General features: G+C 43.2%; 1 protein-coding gene and 1 long non-coding RNA gene across 3 annotated transcripts in view; one reads left to right on the top strand and one right to left on the bottom strand.

Annotated features, from left to right (window-relative positions):
* Window positions 1–20,391, top strand: part of LOC132464627 (septin-7-like) — a 29,806-nt gene extending 9,415 nt beyond the window's left edge. For both annotated transcript variants that reach the window (XM_060061113.1, XM_060061114.1), the window contains exons 3-13: window positions 1,859–1,965; window positions 6,870–6,970; window positions 7,164–7,298; window positions 10,878–10,995; window positions 11,510–11,602; window positions 12,257–12,353; window positions 16,978–17,029; window positions 17,335–17,460; window positions 17,584–17,719; window positions 17,972–18,117; window positions 18,333–20,391. In XM_060061113.1, coding sequence (XP_059917096.1) covers window positions 1,859–1,965; window positions 6,870–6,970; window positions 7,164–7,298; window positions 10,878–10,995; window positions 11,510–11,602; window positions 12,257–12,353; window positions 16,978–17,029; window positions 17,335–17,460; window positions 17,584–17,719; window positions 17,972–18,117; window positions 18,333–18,372 — 1,151 coding nt within the window. In that variant the 3' untranslated portion in view covers window positions 18,373–20,391. The remainder of the gene's footprint in view (window positions 1–1,858; window positions 1,966–6,869; window positions 6,971–7,163; window positions 7,299–10,877; window positions 10,996–11,509; window positions 11,603–12,256; window positions 12,354–16,977; window positions 17,030–17,334; window positions 17,461–17,583; window positions 17,720–17,971; window positions 18,118–18,332) is intronic.
* A 2,286-nt stretch (window positions 20,392–22,677) lies between these two features.
* LOC132464626 (uncharacterized) lies at window positions 22,678–23,686 on the bottom strand. The gene is made up of 3 exons (XR_009527297.1): window positions 23,528–23,686; window positions 23,312–23,438; window positions 22,678–23,118 (listed from the first exon to the last, which is right to left on the bottom strand). It is a non-coding gene; the product is annotated as an uncharacterized LOC132464626 (long non-coding RNA).
* Between the last annotated feature and the right edge of the window lie 1,515 nt (window positions 23,687–25,201).

The raw sequence follows: 25,201 nt of genomic DNA, 5'->3' as shown, positions 1-25,201 counted from the left end.
CTATTGGCTGGTTCTGCTGCTGGTTTAGCTGCAGTCGTGCCATCACTCTAACTGACGCATTCAAGGCAAAAGCTAACAGGAGAGGAATGACCCACGTGGGTTCAGGAGCAACGGCCTCTTGGCATATCTCCACTTTCACACAGGCCAAAGAAATGGGACTGCCGCCGAAACTAAACGTTATCCATACACTGACACCTCACTGTGATGATGACATAACCTCCCCTTTCTTGCAGAACCGGGGGGGGCTTTCCAATTTACCCAAGGTTAAGCCGAGTTGGTATTTGGTCATCATTTAGGTGTGTGTGTGTAGCTGTGTGACTGTGTCCATCTGTGTTTGCACTAGTAAGACTGTCTCACTCCAAATATTCGACCAGTCTTCATGCCCCTATGAGGTAATGGCCAAGGGAGCGGTTGATACGGTAGGCGAAAGCACTCTGTCTAATTTGAACTACTACATCTGGTGGTGAAGACTGGCAGAGACTGGAATCCACAGTAGGGATTGTGGGTCCATGGAAAATTGCCACATGTCGATGTACATTACGCTGATGAATCCCCCCCACTTAAATAACAGATGACAGTCCGTAATTATTTTGTAAGTAGCTATACGTCTGTTTATTATTAACAATCATGCAGTCATTTTTTTATTTTATAAGTGGGACACAAGGTTTTCTTATTGAAGTAGAGCTTTCAGTCGTGCAGAGCTTGGAGAAGAAGCTACACCAGAAAGAAACCCAACCTTACCAAAACACTGCTTTGGAATTTTTCAGCAGATCTCTAATCAATCCACGAGACACTGGAATAACGTATGTATGACCCCATTTTGACTTGGAGGGACTCCAAGCCTCACATTTAACATTGCGCACAAAAATCTTGCAGCTTGGCAAGGCTGTAGTAGGAATCCATCTTTTAAGCTCCTCCAGAAAACGGTCTGATGTCCATTCCATGAAATGACTCCTTTCTAATGCATGCGCTGCATCTGTTTTGCATTATTGGTACAGAGAACATTTTATTCTCTCCGCACAATATGGATGGACCGTTGTAAAAAAGTTTTATATCATCATGTGTCAGAAAGGTTTGACGTTATAATCTGTCAACCCAGAATAACCTTGGTCATCCCAACTCACATTGAGGGGATGCAGTTTGTGCAGACCTTTTCTCTGTTTAGGGTTCTTGGCATCGGTTGACGGAAGGATGTAATTATAAGTGAGTTAAGTTATCCCTAACCCCTCAACCAATGAATGTAAGCTTGGTATTCTTGACTGCAGTTTTTGACGAGGCAATGTTGTGCATATGTCACGCTGCTGTTTTGCACTTGGATTCCAAATGCTCTTACCCCAAGCGTGAATATGGAGAACCACTTGTGGGTATAGAGAGAAAGAGAGACATTATATGGTAACTGAGGACATTCTTTCAACAATGGTAAAAGGCAGTGTACAAAGAGGAAGGCAGGAGTGGATGAGAGGGAGACGGAGAAAGGAAAGCGCAGAGGAAATGTTTTATGCACTCCGTCTGAGAGCTTTTCTTGCTGGCAGACGAACTCCTGACCTTTACCCCCCACATACAATGAATCTACTTTAGTTCCTCTGCTCTAACCCTGTCCCTCCAGGCCCTGTGTGAGTCTTTGTGCGTGTGCGTTATGACTGTTAGATAAATGTGTCACTCTTGTAGTGGTGTGTCCTTGTCTTCTTGCTGATGTGGTTCAAAGTATGAGCATATTATTACCATGTTTAGTTCCCACAGTCAAGCAATGTTTAATTGCACTTGTTTACAATCTTTGTGTGTGTGCGTGCGTGCGTGCGTGCGTGCGTGCGTGCGTGCGTGCATACGCTTATCCTTGCAAATTCTGCTTTGTTCCCAGGCGAGTCCGGATTGGGGAAATCTACGCTCATAAACTCTCTCTTCCTGACCGACCTGTACTCCAAGGACTATCCCGGGCCATCCCAGCGCATCAAGAAGACCGTCCAGGTGAGAGGCCAACGAGCCGTCTTTGCAACGCGACTACCACTTCCCAAACTGACACAATGTTGGTCCTTTTGTAGCCTGTCCCACTCACAGCCGCGTGAAGGGAACATTGAAGATTAGTGACAGACGAGGAAATAAAGTGATGAGATAATAATCAAACTGCTTTCAACGATCAAGCGTTATTATAGCTTGAACTAATGAGGGCAGAGGTAGGTTGCAGCAAAAAGTTAAAATGCAACTGTTAAGTGTAGTTGTAAAAATGTGTTTATAAAAGAGACTTTATTACCACACAGCCAAGGTCGTTCTGGGCGACACACAGGTATATACACAACGGTAAAGTAGGGAAATACCATGGCGGTCTTCCTCAAGTGTTAATGGGCTATGACGGTGGTAGGAGAGAAGCTGTAATGGAACAGGGTTTTTTCTGTTCATTTTAACTCAAAATATGTATTCTCCCCGCTGCACAGCGAGGCCTGTGCTGCTTGTTGTGGATCAAAGTTGGAGACAGAGCAATTTCTGTGTTGTTTTTGGTGTAATTCCTTGCAAGGTTTTAATTACAAAGTCCTTCAACAGCTGTTTTAAGTTGCAGTGAAATACTATGTAGGGATTTGTTGTGTTTCTCAAAAGTTGTACTCTGGATGAAGCCAGCCAAACAATTTCAGATGCCTCATCAGGATTGTATTATGCTCATCGTTACCCTCCTCAATGTAATAGGCCTATTTTATTAAATAGAGTTGAAGTTTGTTAGCTATGTTTATTGACAAAGTAGGATCCATTAAAATTGTCGACTCAATGTTCAATCCTATATTCTCGGGCTCTCCTAGGGTACCCCAAAAACCAGCCCCATGTTGTTAAATGGTTGGCCCTCTTCCTGACAATCTCTTACTCATTGCTCTCTCTCTACAATTTTGTGTCTTTAATTCATCAAAATCAACAATATAGCAAAACACATGACAAGGGCGGGGCAATCGGCTACCTTCCAATCATGACCTGTTCTCTAAGTGAAATATACAAAAAAGGTGGAGCCTCTTATTTCCTATTGGGTTAAGGTTATACAAAATCAAACTGCCTGCACCCTCTCTAGATTGGACAGTTGGCGGGCTGTGATACCTGGTTGGGATTGGCACACAAACCAGTTGGTCTGTGGGGCATCTGCTGTTTCACTGATATGTCGAAGAAGGCCATTTAATGCTAATCCCAAATGCTTCCTGACCAACTCCTCAGGGAGCGAAAGAGGTCGGGCAAGGAGGGGGAGGGATAGGATGGAGGTGAAACCATCGTGGCTGTTAGATCGACTCCTCAAGAACAGTGGGGCGTCGGGACAAATGTTTGTCAGGAATCGGGATAACAACAGGAAGAAGACCAAACCTATTTACTGAACAACTAACAGTGGGGGTTAGTGAAGGGGATATGGCTGGGAGGGGGATGAAGTCAGCTCGGAGTGAAACCATATTAACTGTTTAAGAATGACTATATTATTCTTCATTATCCTATTTGAAGGATTTTTATTTCATTCTTTAACTGCCTTATTCAATGAGGTTAAAGGTGTACTATGTAGGATTGAGTGGCATCTAGCGATGAGGTTGCAGATTGCAACCAACTGAATACCCTCACCACCCCTCGGCACTCCCTTTCCTTCGACCATAAGAGAAGCTTCAGTGGCCTGTAAGGTGCCAGTAGGTACTTCCCAAATGAACACGTCATTGGATTTACTGCATCGTGAAGCAAAGTGTCTAGTTAGGTAGTTCCTGCATAGATTGATGAAATCTTTTTAGTTTATTAGTCTCTAAAACTATAGGTCATAGCCTACCAGTAAGATATTGATTCTGCTCATTTTGGGAGCGTTTTATCATGGCCGATGTTGGCTACTTTATGCATATAAAGTAGCCAACATTGGCCATAAAACGCTCTCAAAATGATCATCTTCTAGAACGATGTGGCCGTTTTGGGCTACTGTAGAAAGATGGCGCTCAAACAGGGCGTCTCCATGGAAGAGGACTACCTCCCTATGTAGATATAAAGGGCTCATTCACATTCAAAACACCATTCGTATTTTCAGGTGTTTATACACTTACTAAAGCGTAATTATGAATACATATATATAGATCGATAGATGCCACTAAATCGACAAGCTTAAAAGTGAGCAGCACCTATCATCAGTCCTGAGTCCTGACCCTTCTCAAAAAGAAATTCTCTGCAGTTTTAAAAATGGTGCACATTGTTTCTTGGAGCCGTATCCATTCCAGCTGTTTTACACGACGCTGTTGCTTGATATATTGAAAATAAGTCTCTCTCTTCTACACAAGCGTCTCATCTTCCAGCCACCAGGGTTGCAAATATTACATACTATTTTGTCAGGGTTGGATGGTGCCATTTGATGCTGACCCATAACTATGTTGATGGGTTTTCTGGTGGATCGGGGGGTTCCACTCACTCCCTCTCTCTTCTACCGTCTCTCACTACCGTTCTCGGGCCCTGTGGCCGAGAACTATTTAATCCTTTTATGGTCATGACCCTCAGAAGAGTGCGGGGGTGGGGGGGTCACATCTGGAAGAGCAGCAGCAGCAGGGGGAGGAGGTGGAGGCGGGGTTGAAGGAGGAGAAGGCAGCAAGGGAGAGAGAGCAAGGAATGGCCGTGCTTTGGAGGAAAGTGTTTTTGGTGTTGCGGGCAGGGGGGTGTTAGAGGAGACAGAGGGTGGGGAGGTAACGAGGTGTCTGGCTGTAGGCTGCAGGCGGGGGTGCAGGGGGAGTGTGCATTAGATTGTGTTCAAGGTTAAAGAGGTGATTGGGATTCAGGAGGTGATCCAGTGTGTTCTCTTGAGTCAGTCTTGTGTAGTTGGCATTTTATTTTGGCTAATCACTGTAATGTTTTGGAGATGGCTCTGGTAACGAGGAAACAATTTCAAGGTGTGAGAAAAAGTGTGGGGAAAAAAGGACGAGGATGTGAGTACATGATATAGGATAGTGGAAAAATCTATGTTTTATATTCATATTATCCATGTTATGTGGAGGTTGGGGCTATACTGAGGCGGAGAGAGAGAGAGAGAGAGGGGGGCTGGGAAAGGGCCCGGGGGTGCCATCGGGGCCCCTTGGGGCCTGAGGGGGTCAGTAGCAGAGCAAGAATGTTCTCATGAAACGTAACACTATTCCCACATGCACTCAAACTCAAGAATCCCCAAATCAAGGAATCGCTCCCTTTTTTTACCTGACAAAAACAAACCACTTCATGGATCTGTGCGTATGCACGGCGCCGCTCCACATATTTGTAGAAAGCAACAAATTACACAGCGGTCTCTTTTTTTTTTACCGATGGACCCTAGTCATCTACACACATTGCCTCAACCCGATCTCCTCAAGAGTCATTTTTACAGTTTCTCCTGACCCCCTGACAGGGGTAAGACGTGATGGACGAATAAAATACTGCTTGTATGTTGACTACAGTTCAGTGTCAGTCGTATCTCTGTGCAAATTGCATAATTCTGCACGATAATGAAAGCACATTTAGTTGTGCATCTGTTTATCTTTTGGTGTGAGTGTAATGCTGAGAAGACTGTTGATCACGTGTGTACGTAAATGTGGAATCCTCAGTTATTATTACTTGTGTCAAGGAGATTGTGCACCGACTGCACATCCCTGTAGGCAGGGGCTGAGTGTGAGGAAAAGACGTGAGGTCAAGAGTATTTTTATTCCAGAAAGATCTATTCAGCTCGGTCGCGCTGCAACATTCTCCACAGCTTGGATTTCGTTTAAATGATGGTGTGGAGGCTCAAGACATTTTTGAGGTTTTCACTCCATCGGTTTCTTTTCTCGGAGCGCCTTTTTAAACGGCAGATGTATTGTCGTTTTTCAGCATTCCGATTTGCATGTTGACATTGCGCACACGCACACATCTCACAGTATCTTGCCTGTCTGCGGTGCTGAATATACTGTCTTCGCTGTGAAACAAAGTGAAAAATTGACTATTTAAGGTTCTTTCGAAGTTCAAAAATGTCTGGGTGTTGTTTTTTTTTGACCAAGAGGCCTGGAGTTTGAGTGAAAGGGGGTGAACCTATAAAAACAAGCCGGTCCTGTGAAAGTATGCAGGGGAAAACAGCGACGGGAAATGGCAGCAGGGCTGGCTTCAGGAAATGACAACTCTGTCTCTGTGACTTGGGACAAGCGAGGAGTCGGCGTGTGATTGTGTGTTGTTGACAAAGCCTGATGCATTGTGGCCAATTTGTTGTTTTTGTCTGTATTTGTTGCATTGTCAGGTGTCATTGTATAGGAGAATAATTATTATTGTATAGGAGAATAATTATCGATTATTTAAGATATTGCTGCATCAAATATCGCTTAACAAACTCAAGTACATTAGTACACTTTGTCTACCTTTTTACCTTTTTATTCAAGTATATATGAACACAGCTTCACAGCATCATTCCAAGAAGGTGGAAGCAGATATGAAGCCGTACGAATGTTCGCGTTCTTCATGAGTCTTCCCAGACGTAATGGCACTAGAGTGGTTTAATAGAATGGGTGTCCATCCATGCATCAATCTTTCTATGTAGATGTCGTGGACTCTGGATGGATAAAGAGATGACGAGAGGCCGATATATCGGCAGCCGGCCATAGATAGGACACGTGCTGCCCGTCGCAGAGCACCTCCCACGCATCAGCATTCTGTGAAAGCCTCTCACCAACACTAACAATGCTCGCTGTGTTTTTGGACGAGCTCTCTGAACCTGTTGATATTTCCCCAGCTCTAAGTGGGAGGTCTGAGTACCATGCATGGTAATCACGTGTGTGTGTGTGTGTGTGTGTGTGTGTGTGTGTGTGTGTGTGTGTGTGTGTGTGTGTGTGTGTGTGTGTGTGTGTGTGTGTGTGTGTGTGTGTGTGTGTGTGTGTGTGTGTGTGTGTGTGTGTTCACAGGTGGAACAATCCAAAGTGCTGATAAAGGAAGGCGGTGTCCAGCTCACACTCACCATTGTAGACACACCAGGGTTCGGAGATGCGGTGGACAACAGCAATTGGTGAGATGATGCATAGAAGGAGGAGTGGATACAATGCGTATTATGGATGAGCGACAAAGTACATCATTAGTCTTTATTTTTGATGGTCTTTTCATAATGATGTGCCATCTGTGTCATCATTGACCATCAGTTCTCCCCTCCCTTCTGATGATTGCCATGCATAAGAGTCTTGGTTTTCCCTTCCATCGTGCAGCTGGCAGCCGGTCATCAACTACATCGACAGCAAGTGTGAGGACTTCCTCAACGCAGAGTCCAGGGTGAACCGCAGACTGATGCCAGACAACCGGGTGCACTGCTGCCTCTACTTCATTGCCCCCTCCGGTCACGGGTACGTAACGTCTGGATGGAGCAGAGAACACGCACGGGTATAGGAATGTTGCTTAGGGCACACACAAAAAAAATGCTACTGTTTTTATGGGTAGAGAGCAGAAAATCTCTTGCTGTTTCACTCTTCATCAAGGACATCATATACATAACCTATTCACAAAATCAATTAGTGTATCTGTTAAGAGATTATAAACCTTGTGTCTTCATGATTGTGAATGTGAATTGGTCCACAGTGTTTTCAATCAGGCTTGGTCTGTACTAGAGTAATTTGTAACAGTAATACAACCCGAGCATAAATCCTATTGGTACACGTGTGTCAAACCAGTGGCGCGAAGACTTTTTCAACTTTCTCAGCCAGAACTGCTTCTCCTTCGCTCCCCCATCTGTTGTATATATTTATGTACTCCTGTACAGCGCTTCTCATGTTAAAACCACATGGAAAACAAGCCTTTAAAAGTTCATCTGCCCCAGTACATTAAAGGGTTAGGGCCGGGGCTAGATTTATTTTGTGTTGGGATGTCAAGTTTCTGGCCTTTACAAAAAGAAGAGTTTGATTAATTGAAATATTTAGTGTTTTTTTTCTCCGAGATGTATAGCGATCGAATAACGGTAGTCCGCCTTCGGAACTGCAGCACATGGCCTGCAGGCATCAGACAATATAAATAACAAATGTCATGCAACCGGAGATACAGGAGCCCAACACTAGTGTGGGCCTCAGTGGAGGAACGTGTGTGCATGGAGGATGCTCACATATGATACTGTGGACTCTGTCTGTTAGGAGCTAGGGCTGGGCCTGGGCCTCGTGTTACCTAGCCAAACGCTGAGCTACCGACGGAGACCTTATTAGTCATTCTTCCAAACCTGGGATAGCATGTGGGACCCAATAGGAAAAAGCACGTGGCTGTGTCGGGACAGACACAGCAATATACACATTTTCCCATCCAAAAATCGACTTTAGGTCCTAAAGCGCGCAAAATAATTAGGCACCACTACGTTTGCACTCTGTGGGCTTCACTTTTTGGGTCGAGGATATTCTTATCTACCAGTGGGCTCCCTTCTCTAAAATGAATCAAATGTTATTCAGTACTGAAGCAGCGTTTTAACTTGGGCCTAGGGTGGTTCCTTATGTTGTTCCACGTCTATTTGCGGAACACATGATTACACATCAAAGCATTTGTATTGCGCATCCATGTCCATGTGTGTGCGTGCGCATTGGTTGTGTGCATATGCCATAGATGAGCGGGTAGCCAACGAGAGTAGTTGACCCACAAAGATGACATAACGCCCACAGTCTTGCTCATGCTCTATCGACTTCTTCTCGGCACCATCTAACCATCGACATGTTCCAAAATGGAGCAGCAGGGAACCCACCCACTAATGAATACAGCCCCTACGTGGTACAGCCACTTGCCTCTGTCAGCCCTGTGCAATCATTCACTCAATACTCAAACGTGGAGATTTCTGTTGTGGCTGATATGTTGCCAACAACAGCTCACTTATTGAGCAATAGCTTTCTTTCTATACCCCAGTCACGATGGTGTGACAAATATACATGTGATTTAGGAAATTACTTCCTATTATTTTGCAGAGGCATTTTAACATTTACTGTGATGTCTGAACTGTGTTTTGGCTACATCTGAAAATCCAGACAGAAGAAACACAGGAGTAAAAGGAAGCGAGTAGAATCCAAATGGGTTTGGATAATTGACAGCTTACCTGAGCAGACACGTCAGGCACGGAGCGACATTCTCTGTCAAAAGGCAGTTGACCCTGGCCTATTGAGAACCACCATTTCACCAGCTGTCATTTGCTGTGTGACCATTCAAACATCTCCTGCTTCCGCGAGTCCTCATTCTCTACTGCGCTTAGACACCCAGGCTCTCGTTTATCTAGCTAGAGACACGTCCCAGACACGCTCATAAAAATGCTGTATACATATTGCACACCTGTCCAGATCATCCTCATTGTTTTCTTAAAGAATAAACTTTGCGTGGACCTCAGTCCTTTTATTTTTTTTAAATGCACACACATTCTTCCTTCTTACCTCACCTTGCATAACCCCTCTTGACCAGGGAACAGCTGTTGTGTTGCTGGTATGGGCTGGCAGGTTGTTGTGTGTCATTTAGAATTCCTGACATAAGTTATGCTCCTTTTTTACTCCCCCACACTCTTTACCTCACTCACTCACTCTCAGACACACACACACACACACACACACACACACACACACACACACACACACACTTGTGTAGGCCATGTTGTATGCATAGTACATGCACCATCTTAAGCCCTGCATAAATATGCACACAAACATTTATAGCCTTTTCAAATATTTAACATCAAATAAAATATTGTTTTGGTTTGAGACTAACCGCATCCTCCCCCGCATCTCCAGTTACACACCAGCCCATCTCAGTGTCACGAATAGGCCCACTGTCTCTGAAGCCCACAAAACAAAGGACTGTGCCCATTGTCCCCTGCTCGCTCATATGGCAGGGAGAGGGAGACATGGGGATGGTGAACGAGGAAGGACCACTGCTGAAACACAATCCCACATAAGAGTCTCCCTATGACCTAATGATCTTGGGGAAGAGCTACAGATGGAGACCAAATCTGTCACACTGAGTCATGTTGCTTTTGTAGTTCCCATTGTCCCCTTGCTAGTGTAGTGGTCACATACAGTGTTTTTGCTGGTCTGAGGGCCCTCTTCTGGCGAGTGTGTGAATTGCACCTGTCCCAGATGTTATTGCCATGAGTTCCGAGTTCAAAGGCTCCCCATAAGGTCCTGGTTAGGCTGTCGAGACGGTGTTTCCTTTTGGGTTGTATTTGTTTTAAGCGCTAATCCACCTCCCGCTTGGTCTGTGCCAGGGCTTTTCCACTGGCTCCGGCTGAAAGAATGCCACGACGTGTCGCGTTGAAACGGCGTGCCGTCTTACCAGACGTTGCTCTAATCGGACTAGTCTACATCCTACCAAGTGTGTCGATTTCAAAAGGTTACAAGGAAAACAAAAGCTACGAGGAAAGAACATACACAATATTTCACTGATGCACGTTCTCATTCATGAACTATAAATATAACATATGGTGATATCAGTGGGAATCATCTCTGTAGCTGATTTAAAAGACACACATCCGTAAAACGCTGCTCCGTATTCCGGTTCACCCTGACCTCCTTACTTACTGCACAAGTAGAAAGGGTCCTGCTGGGAACCGAACACCCTTAAAATAATCTTCTATTATAGAGTGCTGCTGACTTTGAAACTGGCTACTGGTTGTGTGCGTCTCTAGTGCCTACCCATCCCATTAGAACTGAAAATACGATATGCATTATATATAATAATGGAATACTGAATATGAAGATAGGCATATGATTAATATATACAGAGATATACGTTATAGGATCCTGAGGAGATGACGTCAAGCAATGTGTTGGATGCAGACAGACGGCTGCGGGGAAAATGTGGAAGTGGGGAAAATAGGCTGAAAGTAGCAGTCACGAAGAGAGCGGCGTTCAGGGATCCTGGTCAGGGAATGTCCCGTGCACTCTCGGTATCATTCATTCTGTCTGTTTTTCCCCCAGTCTGAAGCCACTGGACATTGAGTTCATGAAGAGACTCCATGACAAGGTCAACGTCATCCCTCTCATCGCCAAGGCCGACACGCTGACGCCCGAGGAGTGCCAGCTGTTCAAAAAGCAGGTGTGTGTGTTTGTGTGTGTGTGTGTGTGTGTGTGTTTGTGTTTGTGTTCGTCTCCTGTAATGTTGTAATCTCTCATTCTACAAAAATGCCATGTTACCTGTGCATGGTCATGAGCATATGTGATGATTCTGTTGGCTAGCTAAATTATGCATATCTTTACTATCGACCCCAGTCAGTTCCTTCTTATGATATATCTTCTTAGAATGCTTTCCATGAATAAGTGTATGATGAATTATGAATTATTCATATTAACGGTTACACTATTATCTATTGCCTGGAGTTTGACATAATCTTTTTCAAACTCCATTAAGTGTTCCACTTGCTTAAGTGGAACACTTAATGGAGTTTTAAAGATATTGTGTTAAACTCCGTTAAGTGTTCCACATGCTAAAGTGGATCAATGATAAGTTGAATATATAAAAACTAATGACGAAGAAGGATAATAGTCTGTTGCTAGCCTTAGCTCAGGCCAATGTGTCTTCTGTTTCAAACAAGGCCTCTTCCATCCCTTAGATCATGAAGGAGATCCAAGAGCATAAGATAAAGATCTATGAGTTCCCGGACACAGAGGACGACGAGGACAGCAAACTCATCCGCAGGATTAAGGTATTCTTCTACTGCTCCTACAGGACTTCAGTTAGAATCCTCAGAGACCGAAACAACGCACCTTCTGTTGATTACAACATTGTGCAATAATATGCACCTATCGTTCTTTCTCAATCAAATTAAATAAGAAAATAAGGAATCTTCATGGAGGACGTGTTTCATGGTCTGCCATGGATAATGACAACCAAAAGGGGGAAAAGTTGTTTGTGGGTTCATAGTTGGGGGAGGATAGCAGAAGGAAAGCAGGGAGTGAAATGGAAGGGTGATGAAGGAGAATTAAGCTAGCTGTGGGTCGGGTCGATATCTGTCGCCTGGAGCAACCTCGTCCCAACTGCCGAGCCACTCCGTATCGAAAACCCTGTCAATACGACATGCATTTAGAGACCCAGTTGAATGAACTAACTCGGCTAATTAACCTCCATGGGACAGGAAGTCCCACTAAGGCCTGAGGCTAGGAGTTGTCACGCAGTGGTTGTCAGGCAGTTGATTACACCATGTATATTACATTATAAACATCAAGAGGTTTTTTTTATACCTGGAGATGTAATGAGTCGTTTTGATGCACTTGAGTTTTGACATTTACTCCTCAATAAATGCAAAATGGTTTGGTAGATGATCTTTGCTTTTTAAATATTCAATATTTCTATAATCCAGGAAAAGATGCCATTGGCGGTGGTGGGCAGCAACGTGGTGATCGAGGTCAACGGCCGAAAGGTCAGAGGTCGGCAGTATCCATGGGGCGTGGCAGAAGGTAGGCATAGCCCAGCCTCACAGCTCAAACAGACTGGAAGGAAGAATGTAGCATCTGTAATGCAATCCCTCAGAGATTTGTTTGTAATGACAACTCCTACAATTTTACTTTACACTGCACTAAATAAGCACTAGGGACCGACGGTGACCATGAAATAGGAACTGGCATAGATATGTGTGTGGTACTTACTAACATTCTCCAAACAATCCGAAAGCCTCCATTACCCCCAGTGCACTCTGCTCGACCATGTTCTTTCCAAATAGAGCAAAGTTGCCCTATTCCACCATGTTCTCGATGCAAAAGATTCAAAAAGGCAAGATGTGTGTATTACATTCTGGGAATATGTTCTGACACCTCAGCAGGCAAACAACCCACCCAAAGAAGATGGAATGAACTGAAATATGTCCCCCTCGTCTGATCATTACTCTTAGTAAATTATGTTTGTGTCGCAACTATTTTTACTTTAAAATGTACCTCATTGATGGATTATAAGTGCAAAATGATTTCTGTGGTTTAAAATGTATTAGTATTTCATTTTTTCATTCTTTTATCTTTAATTTCTCTTTCTTTTTATTTTTTATTGTATGTTTTGTCTATTCTTTTCCATGACTGACAGAGGGCATTTTTGGTAAACGAAACCATCTTTCTCTTTTTTGAAACCACTTCTTGATGCCCCACCTTCATCCCTCATGGCAATCCTCGTCCTCCATCTCTTCATCTCCCCTCTTCCCCTTCCCTTTTCTGTTGTTGCGCTGTCTTATCATTAGGGCAGACAGCAAAACAATGCTCTTATCAGACTTGGGGTTTAATAATTATATAATAAAACGATTCTGTCACCCACTCCTGACCATCCTTGGAAGGAGGGATCCCCCACTCTGCGTTCCTCCTCAAGAGGATTCCTTAATAATGAAGGCAGTTTATTCTGGCCCTCTTGGGGGCTAGGGGCAGGGGGTTGGCATAAATATTTGGCCTGTTAAGCCCCTTGAGATTGTACCGGTGAATAAGGGCAAAACAAATGCAATTTAATTGAATAATAATAATATGGTGTAATCTGCTGATTCACTTGTTCAAACTTTAATCCAAGTGAATCCAGCCAATTGAACAGCCCCAAAACCTGCCAAATGTCACCTGTCTGGTGGCAACAAGTCCAAGTTCTTTACACCTGAAGCCCAAGACTCACATCAACGGTGGATTCAGGTTTTGCTGTTAAACTCCCAGGCCTGATGCTGGTCATGGAGAGGATGGTTAGAGACTGATGTGGTTAGCTGATGGCTACTGCTGCAATATAAATCATATCGCTAACGTGGTGGGTCCCTTCCTTGCTTTGGCACTGGGCTATCCTGGCCTGCCAGCTACTGTGACCGGCTTTCTTCACTTTGTTTCACTTCTGTCTGGAATAGATCCGTTTCATTAAAATAGTCACTGACTTTTTCGTCATTGCAAAAGCTTGCAAAAGCTAATTCGATTTTGGGGTTACTTTCTTTTTGAACACATGGCTTAAAATCAGACCTGCCAGGAGTTTAATATACTCGTGCAGGCTAATGAACTACTTCTGGAGTGTTAGTTCCCTAGTCAAGTTCCTTGACTAGGGATTAGGTCTAGTAATATTATTTGACAAATTGAGTCGTCATTTTATAGTGAAACAAAATGAACTCTGTTGTTTTGATTAGTTCGGCAGTCTCATGCTTGACAAGGGCCACGCACCAAGGATTGGGGATCCACTCTTCTAACTTGTCATTCGCTTATAGGTTCATGAGTGGCTTATCACAGCTATAGAACAGTGTTTGCTCAGACAGGTGTGCATTTTCCCTGCTCTATACGTCCTTAAGGTTAGCAATTTGCTTGGCATCCTTGGCTGCACACACACACACACACACACACACACACACACACACACACACACACACACACACACACACACACACACACACACACACACACACACACACACACACACACACACACACACACACACACATGAAGACATTTGCTTATGCATTTATGTGAAACTGCTGTTTGATTTCAGGACAAGGGTTCTTAAACCTGATGCTGCTCTTACAGGCCATGCTCTGTTCAGGTCCATGTGTGGTGATTTACATGCAGTTAATTTAAAGGATTGGTTCAACATTAGGAGACCACAAGTTTGTAGTTTATTCAGTATTGAGTTAGCTGGGTTATTTCTGCCAGTCTAACTGGGCAATATTTGAAGAGCGGATGGCAAAATAGGTTTTCAAAACGGGAAGTTCAGGTTATGATACCAGAGATGGGCACTCCAGTCTCTCCTAAGTCGCACATTAATAGACTTCTGATTTGACCGGCACGCCTTAAATTACTTTGGACCCTGCTTTAGGGCTGAGCGAGTAATCGAATATTGATCTTGTTTTTGTTTTTTTTATGTTTTATAGAGAGGGCAGAACAGCTGGATACATGTCTGTTTATCATTTTAGATTGGAACAATTTCTTTTTGACCATTTTGTGTATTTCTTTAAGGCTAAATGTCAAAGTTCTTTCAAAATCCGGAGAGACATGCTGAATAAATAACCGTTTCAAACTCAAAAATAATTGTTTGAATAATCGTGATTTCAATATTGACCTGAATAATCGTGATTATGATTTTTCACGTAATCGAGCAGCCCTACTCTGCTTGGACACGCCAATTACGTTTTGTTAACGTTAAGAATCATTTTTAAAAAGTAGTATTTTGGAACATCCACTCAAGGATTTACCAAAAACTGAAAATCGGACAAGCTCAAGTCTCTCACTTTCTTTAACTTCATATCAAGTTCCTGGGGCAGGGGTCGGTAGGTGTCCGTCTGCCTCGTTTGGAGTCTGAGCCATGCTGACATGACTTGGATCATTCTAAAAAAAAGGAATTCATACTCTGCAAAAACTAGGAGCCAGAATACCCTCTCAACTTCCAAGAATTAAAGGACCGGTTTGCCTAAGCGTCAATACCAAAGCCGTGTGCAACGATTGCAAGTTAGGTTTCAGTTTATTGCCACAGCTGGACTGCAGATTGTCAAACCATTGTCTCTCTAATCACAGGGAGACGTCCATTATTCTCCTAAGTAGTAAGCTACAGCTTGAGGTCAGGTTGTCCAGCAGCACCACGCCATCACGTGCAGGTAGAGTGCAGAAGCTCACCAATGTCGGGAGGTGTTTGGTTCACGGGAATATAAAGTTTCAAAAGTAACCTAAATTTTGTACCACGTTGCCTCCTCCCGTGTGCTTCCATCATAGCCCAGCAAGACCGCTACAGGAAAAACACAACTACCACAATACTGAATATTTTTGCAAAACAATAGTGTATTTGCTCTCGAATCAGGTTTTAGACCAAAATAGGCACGAACCAGTCCTTTAAATATGCACTGGATTGAAAGGAAACCTCTTTCTACATGCGTGAGGTATCTTGTTCCTTTCGACAACATGAAAAAGTTGATCACAGCCCCGACGGTATTGTCCCCCAACCCCCAGTGGCCCCTCTGCCTCTCCTTTCCGGTAGTTTATAGAACAGATCCCCACCCCTACCTGGTACCTTGTGTTCTCCTCCTAAGCCAGTCAGTCTTAAACACATGCAGGTCACGGTGTTGAGTCGGGCCAACTCTGGGCCATACTAGTAGCGGCATTGCCCCAGGGCCCAGATGTTGGCCCCTCCACTGGGTGTGACAGTAACTGAGAAACCGTACCCCTCCCCTTCGTCAGACGTCCCTCAGCTAGAAGAGAGTGGAGGTCAGTGGCTGGCTTGGGAGGCCAAGGACTCTATAAGCTTCATCAATGGTAAGGTGTCCTCCTTATTGGCCCGCCCCGGCCTTCCATTAGCCGCCACTGGGTTATTTAGTTATAAAAGGAGCGGCATCCAATAATTTTAGACAAGAGAGGCTCCTTCTTCCTTTTTGGCAATTCAAATATCCTCGGCCACCGGTTTATTTACAATCCTTTTCAAGAATTTGCAGTGCTGAGTTCAAATCATAAAATTGACAACACGTTGCTGTCTTAACAGAGCCATGTTTACAATGGGTTTAACATTACGATTGTATGATCTGCTTTTCCTCAATACTGTTTCCTTCTTTTGTTTAGTGTCATGAATTGGGTGTCACTCCTGTTTAAAGGGTTGTGTCACGATAGTAAACAAATGCCAGCTGTCTTTTTTATGTTTCCAAAGTGAGCCTAGAATGGTGCTGTTCTTAATCATTCCTTTAAAAATGAGATGGCAATAATTAACATGTGTTGTTATGTTCGCACTTTTCTATGGCTCTCAACCACCCAAAATAAAAATGATATACACACCTGCATCTGGACTGGGCCGTTCTCTTAACACTCAACAGGCAGATTGCACAGCGGTCAATCAAGAATTCCCCACACATAGCTTGCACTAATCTACATCTGCTTTGTTGCTGTACATCCTATGACTGAGAACCCGATAGAGCATGCGGCGTCATCGTGCTTTTCACTGAGTTACATGTAGCACCACGAATAATATCACTCCACTGTCATTGCATTTCTAATGACATCCTAATAACTCCCTAATGATAAGTTACACAGGATCAACTTAAGTCCTGCTACTGCAACATAAGTCTTTTTTCTCTTTTATAACTGTTTTCATTCTTTCGCACTTGTGTTACAGTGGAGAACGGTGAACACTGCGACTTCACCGTGCTGCGAAACATGCTCATCAGGTAAGCCTTTCCCGTACTATTCGGTTGACTTCAATTGCTGTATTTTCGTTGCATTGTCGTTTTCAACGTTTCCGGACAGACGATCAAGCAAAGGGCCATGGGACCGGTTTACTGACTGATGTTTTGTTTCATTCTACTCTCATCCCCTATGCTTCTTCTCACCTCCTCTCCACATTGTATCCTGTCCATTCACCCCCTCCGTCCACCTTTTGCCATGTCCATCTTCCTCCCACGGCCCTCGCGCTCCTTTTACCTCTCCTTTCTGTTCCTCCTCCCTCTCCTGCTGCACACGCCGTGCCCCGTAGGACACACATGCAGGACCTGAAGGACGTCACCAACAACGTCCATTACGAGAACTACCGCAGCAAGAAGCTAGCGGCGGTCACCTGCAACGGGGTGGACGCTTCCAAGGCCAGGGGCACGCTCACCAAGTAGGCCTCCGCCGCTGTCACCCATGAACCGTCGGCTCCGTCTCGAGCTGAGGATTCAGAACAACCCCACCGCTGGGCTGATTGGCTCATTTCACTGATCCTTCAACATGTTTGCGTCCGCAGGAGCCCCCTCGCGCAGATGGAGGAGGAGCGGCGGGAACACGTCATGAAGATGAAAAAGATGGAGACGGAGATGGAGCAAGTGTTCGACATGAAAGTCAAGGAGAAGAAGCAGAAGCTGAAGGACTCTGAGGCCGAGGTGTGTGTGTGTGTGTGTGTGTGTGTGTGTGTGTGTGTGTGTGTGTGTGTGTGTGTGTGTGTGTGTGTGTGTGTGTGTGTGTGTGTGTGTGTGTGTGTGTGTGTGTGTGTGTGTGTGTGGTGCCTTGCCTTGCCTAAGTGAGAGAATATTAAATCTGCGAGGAAGAGTCTACGGGAGGGTTCACCTTTATAAGCGTGTTCACAATTTTAATGCAAACATTGCTTCCCACACCCCTCCTCCTGCCTATGTCAGCTGGAGAGGCGTCACGAACAGATGAAGAAGAACCTGGATGCACAGTACAAGGAGCTGGATGAGAAGAGACGCGTGTTTGAAGATGAGAAGGTCAACTGGGAGGCCCAGCAGAGAATCCTGGAGCAGCAGAAGCTGGATGCCTCCAAGTGAGTAGATGTCATGCATGACTGGCTGCCTAGTAAACTGGCTTTGAGTGGTTGGTTCAAAAGTTGTGATGATGATATGAAAATGTATTATTATTTTTACGTTTATTCACTCAACCTCATCTACAGAAACGATTTTATTTGCTGAAACTGGGCCCATTAGGGTGAGCTTTGTGTATTCTTGAGGCTAAATTGTATTTTTCGTTTATTTTTTTCAGGACAATGGAAAAGAACAAGAAGAAGGGCAAAATCTTTTAAGAGATGAAGAGTTATTCGGTTTCCCTCTAGCTAATGTTCCCCGCTTCCCCCTAAGAACCCTCCAGCCTTTATCTCTGACCCCCAAAACACTCACGGGAACATGTGAAAACATAAAGTCTGATACATTGCTGCAGCGCAATCTGATAATACAACTTGCATTGTCGTTTTTTCACCTGAAGCACATCTGGTGCAGCGGTTTGCTTCTCGTATGCAAAACATTTCCCCCACATCTCAATGTGTATTATTCTACCGTATATGGCGAGCAGTCGGCCAGCCACATCGTCAGACTTTATTTGGTTTTGCTTTGATTGCATGATTTTGCAATGCTGAGCTACAATTTGACAATGAGGAACGGTGACTTCCTCTGAGCTGTGGAGCAACACATGGCAGGGTCCATGCATGGTCATATTTTACATATGCTAGTGATGTGTTATATTAGATGATCTGTAAATCCACAGACAGCTATACCTATCCCATCCTATGTAGTCTTCTGTCATTGTTGTCATAATACACACATGAGGAACCATCTCCAAATCGTTCGAAGTGCACAGGAATAAACCACAATGCATGTGTACTCCAGACATTCCTTGCAGACATCCTGTGGTACCTGTGCACGTTAAATACACACTGTAAGAATAGTGTGATTTGAGGGTTAAATGTATGCCACTGAGTTAATTTTATTCAGGTTGGTGTAAATTAATGTGCTAACTAGCTAGATAAAATGAGGGGTGTGTGTGTGTGTGTGTGTGTGTGTGTGTGTGTGTGTGTGTGTGTGTGTGTGTGTGTGTGTGTGTGTGTGTGTGTGTGTGTGTGTGTGTGTGTGTGGTGAGTGTATATGTTTCTACCTGTATGCTGACTCATTGTTTGTGTGCTTTTAAGGAAACCCTGTTTTTGAGGTTAATATTACGCTGTTATTTTTACGATAAAGAATATGGAGAATTTAATCTGTAAAACTGAGTCGTTATAAAATTTGTTGGTAACATAACAAAGTGGTTTTCTTTTATTTTATTGACCGTTTTCCCAAAATGTTTCCAATAGGTATGTGAAAGCTGCATTGGTGTCCAATAACTGGTTACAGTGGTTGCATCAACGTTTTATTGTAATTTAAGTGGTGGATATTGTGAAAATTCAGTCCTCCCAAAAAAGCCCCCTTCCGCATTCTGACATGTCAGTGCAGTCATTCATGCTTTCATTGACTAGTGAATCCAAAATCTTGTGTCACTTTCCTTGACTGCAGTAAATCTCCCTTTTTCTTCGGTGCACACATAACTTCACTTTTCTTATTTACGATTTACTGTCAGCCTGAGAGCTATTTTGATTTAATTTTCTAATGATTGGGGTAACAGTTAAAAGCAGCACACTGTAAAATCCTCAGAAACTTTGACATTCCTGTTCCAAAAGGTATACAATAATGATAATGGTGATTATGGTCAGTATGAATGGGTGAAATCTAGCAACCGGTTTATGTTGTTGGTAACTGTAGTCAGGACTCCACCTATGCATTGGAAAAAGATCAAACCTACATATATTCACAAACATCTTCTCTTTGTTTTGCAGTTCAGTTGTGGGCATATATAGTGTTAAACTGCTGCACATTGTTAATATAAGTATTATTATTGTGGTTAGCTGGTTGGTTTTGTTTTCTCTTTGATTTGTCAGAATTCAACCCTTAACTTTGTCAGGGAAGCCAAAAGACACTCAAATGAATACACAAAAAACAAGTCTATGCCAATGACCCCCTCTTACTCAAAGGGCCTCTGCTTTTTGAGGAGGAATGCTGGGCTCATATAACTAAGTCATTAGGACTATGTTTGGTTATACCTCGGACCGTATTCTTCTCTCCAATGTTCTTAGGCAACTTCATTTCCAAACCACTGGTTACCATGAACGATTAAGAGGATTTCTTTAAAAAAATAATGCATTTTTACAAGGTTACTTTTTTTTTTATTTTCTTTGTTTCATTGCCTGTTCGCTAACTGTACATGATTAATATTAAAGATGAAAGGTTATGCTTCAACATCCAGGGCTTGATGTTTGGTTTTTGAAGGCATTTATTGCTGGAATGAAAATGTGACTCAAGACCAGATGAATCAGAAACCAGATCTGACCCCGTTAAAAAGTAAACCTTCAAAGAAGGCTTCAGATGACAAGACTACTGAATTCTGCAAACACATTAAGTGATACTCAAGCTATAATTCTGGTTCATGTTTGCCAGATATGCAATTTTATACTAGGCATCCCACCTTCAAGGCATGTTCATCAATGAATGTGCCCATTATTCTTTCCCTGTATTGTTGATTATACAAAAATGTGGACCGTTTCAATTGCACACTTGAAAGTTTCTACAGAGCATGCTGACCATGCGCGCAGATGGGGGGGGGGGACGGGGGGGACATGTCCCCCTCAGATTCATAGTGACCCCCCCACTCTGTCCCTACATAAGGCGACAAACATCGCCGGTAAAACGGAGGATTGATGTTCCGTTAGTTAGACTACATAAGGGGACAAACACCGCCGGTAAAACAGAGGATTAACGTTCCGTTAGTTCGACTATTTTACATGCAGCGCGCATTGAGAGCCTGGCGTTTGTGTGCTACGACTAATGGTGCGTTCCAGTTGTGCACGAATGTCAGAATTTCCGTGCTCCAAGTCAGAATTGTAATCAGAACCCCCCGTGAAGTTGGATCTCCAACTCAGAAAGTCGGATTAATCTCACCAGCCAGACATAGAATTCATGCTATCTGCTACTCACGTAAAAAGTAGTTACATGTTTTGTTTTTACGTTTGTGAGGCTGGGACGCGCTGGGAGCACTCAACTTTGGGGTTACGTTGTTCCGAGCTCCAAGTTCCGACTTTCAGTGTAAATTGAACACACCATAAGGCACGACTCTCACTCCCCAGGGTCCTAAAGAGGAACTGGTTGCTCAGCCGCGCCTGTACCTGTTGCGGTGATCATTATGACAGAGCGGGTGCAATGAAGAAACAAAATGAAGCAGCAAAAAACAATCAGAGCGTTTTTTTTTTAAAAAACAAACAAAGTAAGTAGGCTATCCTATCCTACGCCTGTTGCCTGTTGACTTTCCCAGATGTGGCAGCTAATGTATTGTTGAGTAGCTAGTGACATTAATAAACGGCATTTACTCTTACCTTAAGTAGGCTAAATGTAAAATAAAAGTATTTTTATGCCGTGGGTGAATAGCTTTAATGTTTTTTTCATTTTTATGTATAATCTTAGAAAATTCCTAAAGACATTTTGAGTGTGCCTGGCTCTGGCCCATACCTTGTCATTCTCTTTAGCTAGCTACCTACCTACACTCTAGTGATAATGTCACACACTCTAGCTGTGAACATTCTACCAATACACACCCATACATTTTTATGGCCTGATTTTTGGAGATTTATCTGCAAACTGTTTGGCTTAGAAAAGTCATAGCACTAATCTCCCGACCGAGCCGCCGTTTTGGTACCTTTTTGTGTGTGTGCGACCAAAACTGGGAGGAGTAGTCGACCGAATAACGTAGAGAAGAATACAATATTATAATAACTATGGTGGATAGTAGTAGTGTGCTTTTCCAGGCACACTAATAAGCAACTGTTAAGTGAAATTATAAGATTTAAAATGTCAACATTATCCTCCTGGCCTGCAGGCAATTCCTGATGACAGTGAGGTAGGCCCTTGTCAGTCAAGAAAGAGACTGCATGAGGAAGGAGAGAAAGAAGGAATACAGACAGAAGAAGCAGGGACAGAACAAGGAGGGAAAGGAGGAATACAGACAGAAGAAGGGGACAGCCACAGTAGAAAAAGACAGCATGAGGAAGGAGAGAAAGAAGGAATACAGACAGAAGAAGCAGGGACAGAACAAGGAGGGAAAGAAGGAATACAGACAGAAGAAGGGGACAGCCACAGTAGAAAAAGACTGCATGAGGAAGGAGGGAAAGAAGGAATACAGACAGAAGAAGCAGGGACAGAACAAGGAGGGACAGGAGGCGACACAGATGGAAAGGAAGTTGACATGATAATGACATATACAAAGCCAAATCAACCTGACCCTTTCAGTGCAAACCATTGGCCCATAGGCTATTACGAAAGTAACTACTTGAGCGCTAGTTAAAGCCCAAATTACACAAAAATAACTTATTGAGTTGAAATAATTTGCTGACAGCTTGGTCCCCCCCAGTTCAAAAATCCCATCTGCGCCCCTGATGCTGACCATGCGCTATTATAATTTTTTAACTAATATGAACGTGAGTTTACTAAATTGAGCACTGCATGAAGCAAACTGTTTAATTCAGTGGGCCTAGGCCTGTATTGTCTTTGTCCAATATGTTTCACAAGATAAACAACATTGCATACAACCACTCCTTGTGCAAAATAGGAACCAAATTATGCCTTGTTGTGAAAATCTCTTTGAAAGGATGTAAGAAAAAACATGGAATTCTTCAATTTTAATCTCATTTAATTAGGGAAATTTGAAAATTGGTCGAAAACCAAGCAATTTTAGATACATTTTTTACTTGGATTTAGCATTGCATGAAAAATAATTATGTTAATAGTTGTAATGACAGCTGTTGCAATAATGCAAAAAATCTCAACAATATTGATAGCTGTTGCTTTTATGTTTTTGCTCTTTCCCATTGTTTCTTCAAAAGGATCTTCAGTTGGCATGGTTGAATTGCTTGTATATCCTCTGAGCCCATTTGTCATCATTATGGTAGCAAATTCCTTTTCCGTTTGGATATTTGACTCTGTTGGAAGAGGTATGTTAAGAAGATTATGTGTCAAGAAGATGAAAAAAAGGTTTAAAATAGCCTGTAGAAAACCCTGGTTTGTTTGTCTTTATTTAACATTTGACCGTGAAATGCTAATATATTAAACGGTAAACATTTAAGAAAGAAACAACAAAAAAAAAAAGGTCACAATTATTATTGAACAACTTACTTGAATCCAAATTGCTTACAGTACAAAGGAATTTTATTGATGGAGGCAATATCTTTCTTGTTAATAGGTTTTATTTTGAAATCATGGCAGCAGTTTTTGTGTGATCTCATTGAGCTAATCCCAGCAGCTGTAATAAAGAAAAAACAATTAAAGGTAAGCAACCCTACACATAAAATGTCATCATCATAAATGATTCTGATTAAAGGTTGCACTTACTTGCTCCAGAGTACATAGTCAGCAGCAGCAGTCCAAGAACTAAGCACAAAATCTTCATTGTGTGTTGAGTCAAAACTTGATTATCTTCTGACTTTGAATGAGATTTTCAAAGGTGTATAGATTTCCTTTGGTTGCTGCTCCTATATATACTGATTATTGCAGAAGTGATGAGCAGCCAACATTTGACAGCATTGGAAATTCCCTAGAATAGGCCTACTTTGAAATGGATATTCCTGTTATCAGAACATAACTCAAATGCTAATACCGCGATATCAGCAAAATGGCATCAGTTATTTTAACACATAGGATACATTTGCACCTCAGATGAATGGGCTCTGCAGTCCCTGAAGGCATTGCTATCTTCCTTCCCCTTTTCAAGAATCCTTGCATGTCATTCTCGACTTATTTTCTGAATAGCCTTTTTACATGTAATTCAATGACCATTCAAGCTCTAGGTATTTTATTTTATTTTAAGATGTATCAAGTCAGATGGAGACTGCAGCCTAGTTCTGGGCGAGGTCAGCTATAGAGGTGAACTGAATACCCCTGCTAGCTGGTGGCTTCACAGTCTGAGGACACGGCCCGGAATACAGTCTGGCCTTGGTGACTTTACTCCTTTATATAACCTCCACACGTCAGCCATATTCACGGACACAGTGCAGTCTTCCTGGTCCTCAGCTAGCAGTGGGAATGGTGTTGCTTACCTCTAACCGTTTGCAGAAGGAGTTGAGCTCCTCGGGGAGAGTCAGTGGGCTTGGCGTCGCTACTGTTCCTCTCTCTGGGGAATCGAAAGAGAGCCCACATGCATCTGGGCCTGGGGTCAGGGCTGTGGTAGCGGCTGTCTATTTTGGTGTGTCTTATGGTTTTCTTGACTTCCTCAAGGTCCCCATAGCTATAGGCAGAGGTATGTGTGACCATCACCATTATCCCCAGGCTTTTAAATGGGGAAGGTCATAAACTTTCGGGACGTCATCTTCCACGAACTTGGAGATGTGCTGTGTCAGAGTCTGTGTATTGATCAATGTTTCGATCAAATGCATTACAGAACATCTGGAAAGATGTGGCGACATAACGTTTTACCATTTTTAGATGTTGTGTGTTTGTTGGTTGGAGAAGAATGGAGGTGTGATCTGCCTTACCAAAGAAAGGGCACTGGAGGGGGTTGTAGCTGTTCCTTAGTTGTGGATAAAAATGGACAAGAGCCTGATAGGTAGACATTTAATGTGTGGGGTTGAAGCACAACAGTATTCTAGAGGAAACTTCTGCTGTTATATTTTCGATTGGGAAGCTGGGAAGGGATTTTGTGATGGCTCTGGTTCCAGCTGTCGGGGAATGAGAGATGATTCTGAAGATCGACTATGAAGAGGGAAAGCGATTGATTTTAATTTTCTTCTTGGCAGAGTGCAATATATGAGCAAGATCAGGGATTAGGTGGGGTGTGTGTGTGTGTGTGTGTGTGTGTGTGTGTGTGTGTGTGTGTGTGTGTGTGTGTGTGTGTGTGTGTGTGTGTGTGTGTGTGTGTGTGTGTGTGTGTGTGTGTGTGTGTGTGTGTGTGTGTGTGTGTGTGTGCGCGCGTGCGTGAGTGTGAGTGTGAGTGTGTGTTTGTGTTAATTTGTGTGCGCTTGCGTGCTTGTTTGTGTTTATATATGTAATTCTTAGTCTCCCCTGCAGAGG

This window comes from Gadus macrocephalus, chromosome 9, assembly GCF_031168955.1.
Source record: "Gadus macrocephalus chromosome 9, ASM3116895v1".
Classification (NCBI taxonomy): domain Eukaryota; kingdom Metazoa; phylum Chordata; class Actinopteri; order Gadiformes; family Gadidae; genus Gadus; species Gadus macrocephalus.
The sequence above is the reverse complement of the archived record's forward strand: the minus strand, read 5'-3'. Positions and strand labels throughout refer to the sequence as shown.